This window comes from Sinohyriopsis cumingii, chromosome 9, assembly GCF_028554795.1.
Source record: "Sinohyriopsis cumingii isolate HCF-2022 chromosome 9, ASM2855479v2, whole genome shotgun sequence".
NCBI lineage: Eukaryota > Metazoa > Mollusca > Bivalvia > Unionida > Unionidae > Sinohyriopsis > Sinohyriopsis cumingii.
In genome coordinates, this window is record NC_142969.1 from 27,429,587 (window position 1) to 27,442,317 (window position 12,731).

General features: G+C 37.6%; 1 protein-coding gene across 3 annotated transcripts in view; it reads right to left on the reverse strand.

Annotated features, from left to right (window-relative positions):
- Positions 1–1,082: 1,082 nt before the first annotated feature.
- LOC149791448 (uncharacterized) overlaps positions 1,083–12,731 on the reverse strand; it is a 74,787-nt gene continuing 63,138 nt past the window's right edge. For all 3 annotated transcript variants that reach the window (XM_089969985.1, XM_089969986.1, XM_089969987.1), the window contains one exon: positions 1,083–10,785. In XM_089969985.1, coding sequence (XP_089826111.1) covers positions 6,681–10,785 — 4,105 coding nt within the window. In that variant the 3' untranslated portion in view covers positions 1,083–6,680. The remainder of the gene's footprint in view (positions 10,786–12,731) is intronic.

A 12,731-nucleotide genomic window follows, 5' to 3' on the forward strand; every position in this document is an offset into this window, starting at 1 on the left:
ACAGACTAGATTCAGCTGCTCCTTAACGTGGATTTGTACATGAACAACTCCATGAAATTCCTGAAGATACACAATTACCACCGCATTCACTTTTGTAAAGTAGCACCTTGACGTCGATTACATTCAAGACAAGTCAGCATCACATTTTCATGCCACACTTCCCATTTCATGGATTCTATGTAATGGCCAAACCGTATCCTGGTTGACAGTGTTAGTAAACAAATAGCATCAAAAGAATCTAAGAACACATGCTGCTCCTGCAATAACCAAGTGTCATTAATGCCACATATATCAATATGGTGTTCTGATAGTACCATAAACAAAAAGCACTTGACATAATGCCTAAGGCATTCCAAGGAATTATATTTAGATTAAACCAAACCAAAATTATGCTGGAGAGAGACGAACAGGAAACTGGCAAGAGTGCATATTCAACAGATTCTTCCTTGTAATAGCCATAATTGTTCCATTGCTTATTAGTTAACTAGCACCTGCAATAAACCACTTTTGGCCAAAATTATTTTTCTAAAAGTTTCCATAGATCTGAAGATTGTTAGATCCTAGTTTGGAGATCTGTCTTTCTCATAAACTACAACATATTGATTTGCCCCATTGTTGGACTGATCAGTGACTAATTAACTGTACATTTTTGATGATACATTTATGCAATACTGTATATTGTTCATAGTCACACTACCATTAGTTATGCAACTATGACTGCAATAAATGTTGACTTTGTACAAGAGGCAATGTGCTGCTCTCTAACAATAACATTTTTATGAGAGAGAGAGAGAGAGAGAGAGAGATAGAGATAGAGAGTGAGTAGAAGTGTGATCGAGTTTGTGAGAGAGAATGCCTAAATGTACCCAGTGTCACCAAGACATGGTTCCATTTCACTCTGGGCTTCCAGGCCCTGTTTCTTTCTATAACTATCTTTTTGTCTTTTAGTGAGACAATACAACTTTTCCCATTTTGTGTAATAATAATCCTTTTCCCTTAAGTGTGAAAACATCCCTTTTCCCATCATTTCTCTCTCTTATGTATCAAGGTTGGTTACAAAAAGCAAACAAGAAATTTGACAGTAGCGTTTCTGACATAATTTTAATCAAATTTTTAACAAGTGTCATCATTCCATGGTACTTTTACAAAAATCGTTAACAAAAAAGGCACCAAGGATCACTCTTTTGTGATCTGATGACTCATTCACTCACAAAGAATGTACAAACATTTTAATGTATCTGTGTTGAGCATGTGAGTGACTTCAAACAACACAGACTCAGATCTGCCACCACATAAGGCACTGATAACTTGTTTGCTTAAAATTTTAATGAATGAATGAATAACATACAGTCTGGTCTGCTGGCAGATTATGCAAATGAAAAATCTGGGTCTGTGTTGTTCTTAGTTAAGCCCATGTTTTCACATGTACATATAGTTACAGCAATGTACAAGAAAGTGAGCACTACATTCTCTTTCCACCAACAGCAAGCATTTTGTGAAGGTTAAGACACCATTAATTATTGGACAGCATAATCAATTGTCACTAAATGATTTCTTTCAAATAAATTAATATTATTTAAACAGTTATAAATATGCACATCAGCTAATTTTTCGAACAAAAACATAAAAATTCTGTACAAAGTATTATGAGACAAGAGGCATGCTTGTAAATTTTAGTAACATCTGAGAATATTTTAAAAATTTTGCATTAAAAATTGTATGAACCTCTGTTCTACTGCATCCTTGAATACCCAGAGATGAAAAATTCTTCGTCTCTACACTGATGAATATAGAGAAGTAGGATTTGTCAGTTCTGTGCATGCAAGTCGGCCATAAATACAAGTCAGACATACTGAATATACAAGTCAGCCATACTTACACTTATTACATTCTAATTAATATTTTGTTTTCATCTCTCGATTTTCCCCCAAGTAACTGGTAGATACAGAGATGTTTACTCTGGATTATAAAATTACCCATTTCACATACTTACCTGCATATAAGGGCCACCTGCTCATAAAAGTAACTTTCTGCAAGTCACTTAGGTGGCCTTTATAGAAAGGTTTGAATGTATCAAACCAATCTTCAAATGCTTATCAACTGATCTGTAGAAAATAGCCATTATAAGTAGGCAACATTTGCAGACAGGTACATGGGTACTACAACATATTCAAACTGGTTTTACTACTGAGCAGTATTTTCTTTACCATTAGTACAGACAACCATATTTTATGAAGGATCAACATTATATGTATAAATCTTAATGTTTTTTATGCCATGTAGATATTCCATCAAGCTTGGTCAAATTCGGTTGGATGTTGTTGTTTTTCTAAATCAAAGAAGTCATTTAAAGGTAACCTGTATAAACTTGAAAGCTCTTCATGCAAGAATCTCTCCCCCAAATTTGGCTGAAAATGGTTGAGTGGCTTTTAAGAAGTTGAAAATAACAATGGTTCATGAATGCATGATGGACACAGGATCACAAAATACGTTCACTTGGACTTACAGCAAGGTGAGCTAAAATTTTTTTAATTATTTACCTTAACTTGATGAAACAGGTGCATAATGAGATGTTATTATCAGCTTTATGCATTTTTATACAAATGACTGAAGTCAATACACTTTCTCCATCAAAAACTGTATAATACTTGGATGAATGAAATCCCATCTCTCATGAACAAATTTCACACAATAAGACTAATTTTGCAAGTCTATTGATGGGACAGGCACTCTACTGGAAATCAAGACCATTTGTTTTCATTTCTAACTGTTGACACCATCTTATATATAGTGTTCAGATTTTCAAGATGGCTGCTACAGTGGCCATTTTTAATCCCAGATTGGCACCACTGTTATTTAGGTCCAACTGGACATTAGAAATCATTTTGTGAAAACCCCATATCGATATGACACTACATTCAAGAGGTGATGAAAAAAGGTTTTCAAGATGGTTGCCATATTGGATGTCAGATTGGCAACATTTTCATTCAGACATGACATCATACAAAGTCTTTCAGAGAAAACCCATGCTGATATTACCATCCAATTCTGGAGGAGAAGCAACAACAAATGTTTCAAGATGACTGCAAAGACGGTCATAATGGATGTCTGGGCAGCATATTTTCATTTAGAACCAACTAGACCTTGAAAAGAAAGAACATGTGTGTAAAGTTTCATGTCATTCCTCCAACTAGTTTGGGAGGAGTGACAATAAAAAAACTTGTTAATACTGACTGAAGAATGATGGCTTACATGACAGACAACAAGCCATCCCAAAAGCTCTTTTAATCTATGACCACCTGAGCAAAAAATTATGCTGTCATTTAAGTTGCTTCTCCATGAACTGCATAGCCTGTTTAAATGATTTTTCTAATTATCTACTTTAGTGATTAAGAAATAACTTCCAACCACAGATATTCATAAACAAACTTATAGTAGTATTACTTATTCCAATACAAATTGCATGCAGGTAAGGAACTCCAATAAAGCATGCTCCATGTGTACCACCAACACACACACTACACATTTTCTTTACAAATGAATTTGGGAAAAATTATGCAAATGATCAGTACAAAAAGAGGGCAAAAACATCCATTCAACCATACTGTGTATCACTACTGATTTGAAAATCACAGTTTTAACCAATTATAATTGGATTCGATTTAACAGACATATATAATACCTACCATGTATATACACAAAATATCTACACATCAGCTAAAAACTCCACTAACTTGATTCCCTTTTTACATCTTACATTGCAACCATACATTCCAACTAAAGTACATGTTACTAAAGCAGAAGTAACTTTTTATTACCAGGGAAGCACCTTTTTCTTCATACAGCACAAGTGAATTAAATGTGCTGTGTAAATTATGTGATGCTGGTTAACATGCATAATTATATAATCATAACACTGTTTAACACTAGTGTAATGTAAATGGACAAAATCCAGAGCACATATTAATGAAGAGCCTAATGAATTTGTCACGCATAATGTACAACTGTGAAAAATAGATATCCAAATCTGCTGTGAAATAATGAACCGGCAGTATATTAAAATACAGATATGGAGCTTGCTGTTATCATAATGAGCCTAGTCTTCTTCATGTGTGTTTAATGTCAATTTTTCAGCACATGATGGGCTATACATGGCAGCCAGTGGAAGGAAGAACCTGGGAAAACCCCAAGAAGAACCATCAACCTAGGGAATGCTACCGGCAAGCCTTCTCATATACCCATGTTGGCCATGCCTGAGACTTGAACAGACACCGAGATGAGACGTCAGTGATCTGTAAAGGCTACTAATTGGCCACCTGAGACTCGAGCCTACAGTCTAATAAACACAAATAGGATCAGCTGTGACATAAAAAGCCAGCAGCCTACTTAATGGTTTCTAAACTTTACCTGAAATAACAATTAGAGGAAAGTGTGTATCCCCAATTTGTTGGCACATTATGGGGCAGAAGATCTGCTTCTACGTAGTTGATAGTGAATGTAAATTATTGGCATATTATAAACTAATATTTTGTTGCTGACAGCACTTCAAGACATTAAGGTTATATCAAGCCATGACAAATCAAGTACCTTGCCCAGGGACACATCACCACCATATTAGCCAATCTATGCTGACCAATTGGTGCAAATCAATCTTGTACCCTACTGGTCATGACCTGAATGCCTGAACTGATAGGGCTCCGGACAGTAGATTATACTCAAGTAAATACAGCATTCCTTGAGCAGCCAAGATGTGTATTATTATCATGAGCCTAAAGTTGTATCAATATATTGCCATGTTTGCTACATCAATACATCATTCTATTTCTGATATTTCATATCAATTAAATCTGGCAGTAAACTAAGTACCAGTGACTAAAACACATCATGACCAAATCAGCTGACAATATGCATCCAAAAGTAATGTCAGCCAAGTCTAATGGCTTGGGAGGGTCCAAAACTGATACTTCACTTAAAATGGAATTTTGATAATCAGTAACCACGACACAACTATGTATCCTGTATTTTGTCAAAATACCACAATGACCAACAGGATCTCGATACAAACATGATACGAAAGACTTGGTTTGTATTGAAATATAGATGACATATCATGTACTGAAAACAAAATTGAAAAAGTATCTTTGTTCAAATTGTGTAATCAAGATGTCTGAAGACTTGGTCATTAGATGCTGTATAGGAAAGATCCAGTTTCTGTTTATAGCCGAATAAGGCTGTGCTGTCTTTCTAATGTTTATAACCATATAACAACAACAACAAAAAATGGATTCCGACATAAATATTGATCTAGGTCTAAGAATAAAACATGGTCTAGTGATGTCAACATCACAAGAGAAATACTGTCAAAATTCAATGTCATTACAATGTTTTCCACCATATGAAACATAATCAGTATCAACAACTTGACAGATTGATTCACTATTTAAAGTCAAAATCAAAGTTGGTACACTAATTGTATATACTTCTGAATCATGTATACAACAAATATGAAATTTCATACATTACAAAATATGTGGATTACTTAATATATACTGACTGATATTTAACTTTTTGGGTTGTCTCACTGTGTGGAGTTACAATGTATTGCTATGAAACATGCTTTCTAATGGGCAAGCAAGTTGATAAATGTCTGTCAAAATTCAATCAAAATGTTTTCGTGTCTAATACCACACACAAAATAAATGTTTGTGAATTTAATATGTTGTAAAAGTTTGCTTGGTCAATTTCTACGATCTAGTGATTTTCCAATGTAATTTTCCAGCATCAGAATTTCAGAAATTTGTGGAAAGTAAAATAAACTGATATAAAATCTTCATGTATGGTCAATCTTTTTCATTACTTAGACCATTAATCATCTTCAGTTAAAAAGATATCACAATGCACTGCAAAGTCTTCCATTAACGACTATGACACAGTAAAGATGGAACTGCATGCAGACTTGCGATGACTTGAGTGTCTTGCTGGATAGCTAAAATATAATGCATTCCTGCTTCTTGAATGATTATTATGCCAACTTCATGACCGTCTCCTTGATTCTGACCTTGATCTTGATCAAGTTAAGGACTATGACCTTAAGTTGCTGTAATTTCAGTCGACAGAGGATCCTACACATCACCTTCTTCTCCTAGGCACAGCAAACATGCAGGATAATCCAATACAGGTTTCTCTGTTGGAACTTACAAAATTCAATTAAGCAACAAATTGAATTGAATCCTATGGGAGTCAACAGGTCATCTGACAATCATCCTTTTCACAGAATACTTCAACTAAAAAGTGATTTAAATTCATCACATCAGGAATATATTAATGATGACCATGAGATATGCATCACGTTTTTTTGTTCTTCATGAAAGATGTATGTCATAATTCCAGATGATAATCAGGGATGACAATAATCAGGATGCTCACTTACTAAATTTGGACCTTTTCCCGGAAGATGAATAAACTCAACAGTCGCTCTGATCCAGCAAAACAGATCCAGGTTAGGCTAAAGTTGCAGAAATCTGCCTAGAAAGACTGTGTCATTCTCTGACCTTGACAAATCTTTAAGATGAAGGATATGAATCATCAAGCCTTCTGAAAATTCTGCACATAAACCCAGCTTAGGACTGTCATTGTTTTCACTTTACTTGTAACAAACTCCTTACTGTTTGCTCCTTTTGTCACATGGCTGGGCGGATGAAGCGGGGTACAAACAGTTGATTTCCTACAATTATTGGTCCAGGCTGCTGTCCTGCAAGAGCTTGCTGCAGCTGAACCTGCTGTATCTGTGCTTGTTGTATCTGAGCCTGCTGTAGCTGAACCTGTTGTATCTGTGCTTGTTGTATTTGGGCTGCATGCTGCAACTGAGCCTGCTGCAACTGGGCTGCATGAAATTGAGCAACAGCAGATGTTGGAATGAACTGCTGACCTATGACCTGGTGTCCTGATGGATGGCTATATATTGCATGTCCCCCACCAATGTTAACAAAACCTCCTGGATGTGATTGAATATGAAACTGCTGGACTGGGAGATGTGCAGGCTGTGCTCCTGCTGCAGCAGCCATAGTAGTGGTCATCATTCCTGCACTGTTTGGGATAGCGAAGACCGGAGCGCCTGCTTGAACAGGCATACCTGTAGGTGATAAAAATGATACAGTTTGAGGAATAAGGAACTGTTGACCTCCTGATGTTACAATATGGGGATGAAATCCTACAGGACTGGCTGATGGCTGTGGCTGTGCAATCATAATAGTCTGCTGGCCATGAGATATTGGCATTGCAATAATGGTTGGCTGGATCTCTTCCATTAGCTGTTCTTCAGTGATCTGCTGTGGATCCTCCAGTAAAGGTTCTGGCTCTTCCTCTGAAGATGAAGAATCCGATTCTGGCTCTCCTCGTTCTTTCTTCTGTTGTTTTCTAATCTGCTTCCTTGCATGCTTTTGTGCTTGCTCCTGTAGTTTCTTGTATTGTTCAACCTGCTCTGGGGGGATGACAATTCCTGGGTTCTGTTCAGGCTCCTCCTTTCTCTTCTTTGGAGGAGGTGGAGGTCGAGGAGATGGTGATTTGGGGGGAGGTAGAGGGGGAGGAGTTTGCTCCTTCTTTGGTTCTTCCTTAAATGGTAGCTGCGGTTTCTGCTGCTGCTGTTGTTTCTGCTGTTGATGCTGCTGCTCTTGCTGTCCGTGTTCATCAGATAATGGATGTTCATTATACCCAAAAGGCATTCTCTGATAGGGTGGACCAGGAGGACCATGGTTGGGTCCACCTGGCCCAGGTGGTGGTCCATTGAATCGGTTTGGTGGAAATCTGCCAGGAGGCCTGTTCTGCATATATGGGGGTGGGGGTCCTCGCATTCTTGGATCAAATTGTGGTGGTCTCATTCCATGAGGATGTGGATATCCCCTAGGGCCTGGCCTAGGTGGTGGGAAACCCTGGGGTGGGGGTCTTGCATCTTCAACTTGTCCTTGTGGTGGAGGAGGTGGGGGAGGCATATTTGGCATAAGTGGACCAATGAATCCTCCTAATTGCTGCCCTCCTATTAATCCTGTTCCTGCACTTTCAGGAGGAGGTGGAGGTGGTGGGATGCTTGGCAAAGTAGCAACCACATTCTCACTACCCTTTCCACTTGAATCACCAAATGGAAGTGGAATATCTGCAGGTTTTGAGTTTGTCACAGTCTTTCCAACATCAACTTTGGGCTTTTTTCCCTTTAAATTTTTCAGTCTCTGCTCTGTTCTTGCATCATCATCATCTTTGATGTCAGGGAGAGGAATGTTTAGTGGATCACTATCACTTTTGGAATCATCATTTGAGTTCTTTGACGAGTTCTCTTTCTCTGCTTTGGGACTTTGATCTACCTTTGCAGTAGACAGTGACCGTGACCCTGACTTAGATTCTTTTCTCCTTCTTGATCGTGACCTTGAACTTCTGTAAGAGTGACTCCTACTCCTTGATCTACTGGAATAACTACTATATGATCTGCTTCTGCTTCTTGAATAAGAATTATGCCTCCTTCGTGACCGTCTTCTTGATCTGGACCTTGACCTGCTTGAGGAATATGACCTTGACCTGCTGTAATCCGAGTAGCTAGAAGATCTTGAGTATCGCGCTCTTCTCCTGGACCTAGAGCGTGTATAAGATCTTGAATGACTTGACCTTGAGTATGACCTTGACCTAGAGTAAGATCGGCTGGAGTGCCTGTCACTGTAGGATGAAGAGCTGTATGAACGATGACCACTACTACGAGATCTACTGTAACTATGATAACTGTCATGGGAATATGAACTTCTCTTACCATGATGACTACTGCGTGATGATGACCTACTGCTCCGACAAGAATCTCTACTTTTGCTTTCAGAGGGTTTCTTTTGCAAATGAGACTGTTGGTCAGAGCATACATTGTTCATAGCAGGAGTATTTTTCACACTACCCGCTGATGCATTGGACTTTACTGACCTTTGAGATAAGCTCATCTCTGGGACTTTCTTAACTGGATTATCTGGTTCTGTTTTGACAACTGGTTTCTGTGGAGGATTTATGCTTGGTGTAACTGTAGTGCCAGTTATTTTTTTCTTTATCTTCTCCTTCACAGGTTCAGCAACTGTATTTTCTATGTCACTGTCGCTTGTTTCCCATTTGCTCTTAGAATTGTCATCAAGTTTCTTTCCTTCATAAATTCCCTCAAGCTTACTCCACGTATTATCTGACTTGATCACTGGCATAGTTATGTCTTTTGTTCCTGACAAATCTTTGGGTGTTAATGTTTTCAACTTTTTAACAGTAGATGGGGCTATATCATTGATGCCAGATTCACTGCTCAGCCTTTTCCTAGCATTTGGAGTAACAACCTGCTTGTCAGAAATGCCCTCTTTGGTTTCCATTGGCTCCTTTTTTATCTTCTGCAACACTGCATTGGTGGTTTTCTTTGTGCGATTCAAAGCCTGTAACTTGGCTGCAACAATTTTCTCACCCTCTGACTCTGAATCGCCAGATGGAAACTTTCTCTTAGAACCAATAATACTGTTTTCTGATTTTGTGTTACTGTCAGCAGTTTTGTTGATCTCTGCCTCACTCTCTGAAGAATTCTTGTCACCCTTTTTCCTGTGCCTCCTTTTCTTTTTCTTGTTCTTCCCCTCTTCCTTATTTTTCTCTGTATTGGACTCATCAGCTGAACTATTTGTGACATTGTCTGCTGTTCCTAATGTTTCATCCTTGTTCTTCTTACTCTTTTCTTTTTCAGCACTTAATTTTTTGTCATCTTCCTTACCTTCAACTACACTCTCACTATGTCTGTGCTTCCTCTTTTTCTTCTTTGACCTTTTTGATTTTTTCCTTTTCTTCGGCTTTTCATCTGTCAAGGTATTTTTGTCTGCATCAGATTCATTGTGTTTCTCTGACTGTTCCTCATTTTCAGAGCCCTTGCTGTGTGAATGATGAGACTTTTTCTTTTTTCTTTTTTTATGCTTTTTGATCTTTTCTAATCCTTCCTCTTTTTCAGTTTTGCCATCCTCGCCTACACCATCTTGTTTTACTTTCTTTCTCTTTTTCTTCTTTTTCTTACTATGTTGTCCTTCATCCCCTTCTTTGACCTCACCCACTTTGTCCTCAGTCTTGTGCTTCTTATGTTTCTTTTTCTTCTTTTTCTTGTGGCTTTTTTTGGATCCTTTTTCTTCACCAATCTCTTCTGTCTCCTTTCTTTCCTCTGCTTCATCTTTTGGCCTGTCTTCTTTGCTGGCATCAGTGTCTTCAATCTTTTTCTCTGCAATATCATTTGAATCTTGTTTATCTTTGGAATCTTGCTTTTGCTCTTTCTCCTGTTCCATTTCTTTTTCTTTTTCGTCTTCCTTTGAAGTAACTGCTGTCACATCTTTCTTAGGCTTTGATGAGAGCTGTGAGAAATCAAAACATAATGGATTACAGCTAAAGGGCAGGACTGGTTCAGTTTTTGTATACTGAATCATCTCTTTTGGCCAGTCCAGTGTAACAGAATCATCTTTGCCTTTGACCTTCACAAACTTTGTGAGATCCTTTTGCTCATGTTCTCCACAACCCTTTTCTACAGTAGCTGTATCGGGTAGTATCGGTTTATTGACAGCTTTATCAATGCTGGCACTAATAATGGTGTTGTTGTTTCCATTGGTTGGAGATTTCGCTTTTGTTGTGGTGTTTCTAGGCTGTTCTTTGTTCCTACTTGCCTCTTCCATAGAGCTGAACGGAGCTGTGTTTGTAACCTTAGGTCCTGTCTTCTTGATGGAGAAGGACACAGGACCAGGTTTGGAACCATCAGCACTAAAATAAAATAAAATGAGGTAATACATGATACAAAACAATGGAATGTTGCATCAAAATTACATTGATCTTACCCCCCCCAAATGATGCATTATTAATTCAAAACGTTTTATAATTTTCAACTGAATTTACACAACAGACTGCACAATAAACCAGAGAACCATGTTATACTGTTTTCTTTTTTGTCTTTGGTTAAATATATTAATATCTTAGCAGAGAAAAATACAAAGAGGAGAGGATAAAGAAAATTGAACAGGAGACTACCTTTTTGTTGAAAAAACTTCTTGATGTTGTGTAATCCAAGCCACTGCTGCTCAGTGGTTAGAATAACCTCCTAATGACCAAATGGGTACATGTTTAGTGTTGCCGTGGCATAAAATGCGAAACAAACCCAAGCCTAAAAATGTTCTACTTAAGGACTTGCAAATGTCAAAGTGATTGCTGATTTAACCTTTTAACTCAAACAGAACGTAATGGATCTTTTACAACATCAACACTAATGTCTCAAAAAGAGGGATATATGCTTTTTGAAATGTTCATGAGTGGTGGTCTCACTAATACAGACTACACGCAAAAGGCAGTTGGTTTTATATGTCCCTTTAACACAGGGACAGATCTTTGGCAAACGGTGTACATTCAAATCAAATATGTGATGTGATGCGATTTTGGATTTTTAACGCAGCTTTAAAAAAAATTCATTCATATCGCTACGATGTCTGCAATGTGGCAGTTTATAGTGCAGTCTAGCACTGGGGCATCATGCCACAGACATGTGGCATGACAAATCAAATATGAAAAACATAACATGAATAAGAATGTTCACTCACAATCCAGAATTTAAAGTGGAAATGTGTCTAGATATCATAGATGACCCCATCACCACCACTATAGTCTAATGCAGGGATCGTCCTGGGCTTCGCCAATGTCGCAAATTGCGATTTTTTTTCCTTATTGGCGACAAAAATATCCCATCTGGCGATTTTTTTGGCGACATACTTTTGGGTTATTTAATTTGTACATACAATCATGGATTTGGACTGGAGAAATTAAAAGGGAGAACGAAAGGAAGCCACAAACTTGACTAAGCAATGCATTGGAATCAATCTGTTACACAAACGATCCTTTGTTCGTATTGACAACCCCATCTTTACAGTGCATTGTTACATCATAATCTGCTTATGCTGACATCTGGGCTGAGTACTGTATGCTGTGATACAGTCAATCATGCTACCAAACTATACCTACAACTGACCGACTTCTGAAGATGCGAATAGAACAGATACAATTAATTGAATGGCTAATCTTTTTTTTTTTTTTTTTTTACATATACCAATACAGTAGTTTTGCTGAAAATTCATAGAAAACTGATAACCTTTGAAGTACCGACTACTGTGTATAAATACAAAGCAAATGGAAAAAATCTCAATCACAATTATATCTGTCGCCAGTACAGCATTTTACTCATTGATCTTTTCCTTTTGCCATCAATCCATGTTACCGCTGCAGACTTAAATTCCGCAACAAGAAACAGCTATAAAAAAAAAAAAAACAGTTTTGCATAATTAATAATAATTATTTATTTCTCAAAATACAAGAGTGAAAGAATCCCTAAATTGGGTGTGAATTTATGCTTATATATACGGTCCAATATTGCCAGGTGTTGACTCATGTAAGTTTCATTCGTGGGAATGGAGATCCTATTTTGCTTGTCAAGAAAATTTATACAGCATTCAGTGATCATTCTTGGGATTTAGGAAGCAATTCACTACAAGTTTTGTGAAGCTAGCCATAAGGGGGGGGGGCTGCTGAGAGACTACTGGTGTCACCTGTCAGCACTGTAGACTGTGAACGTGGATTCAGTAAGATGAACCTCATAAAAACTGACATCAGAAATAAAATCTGCATCTCATCTCTTGAGAATTTAATGAGAATCAGCATGTACAGAT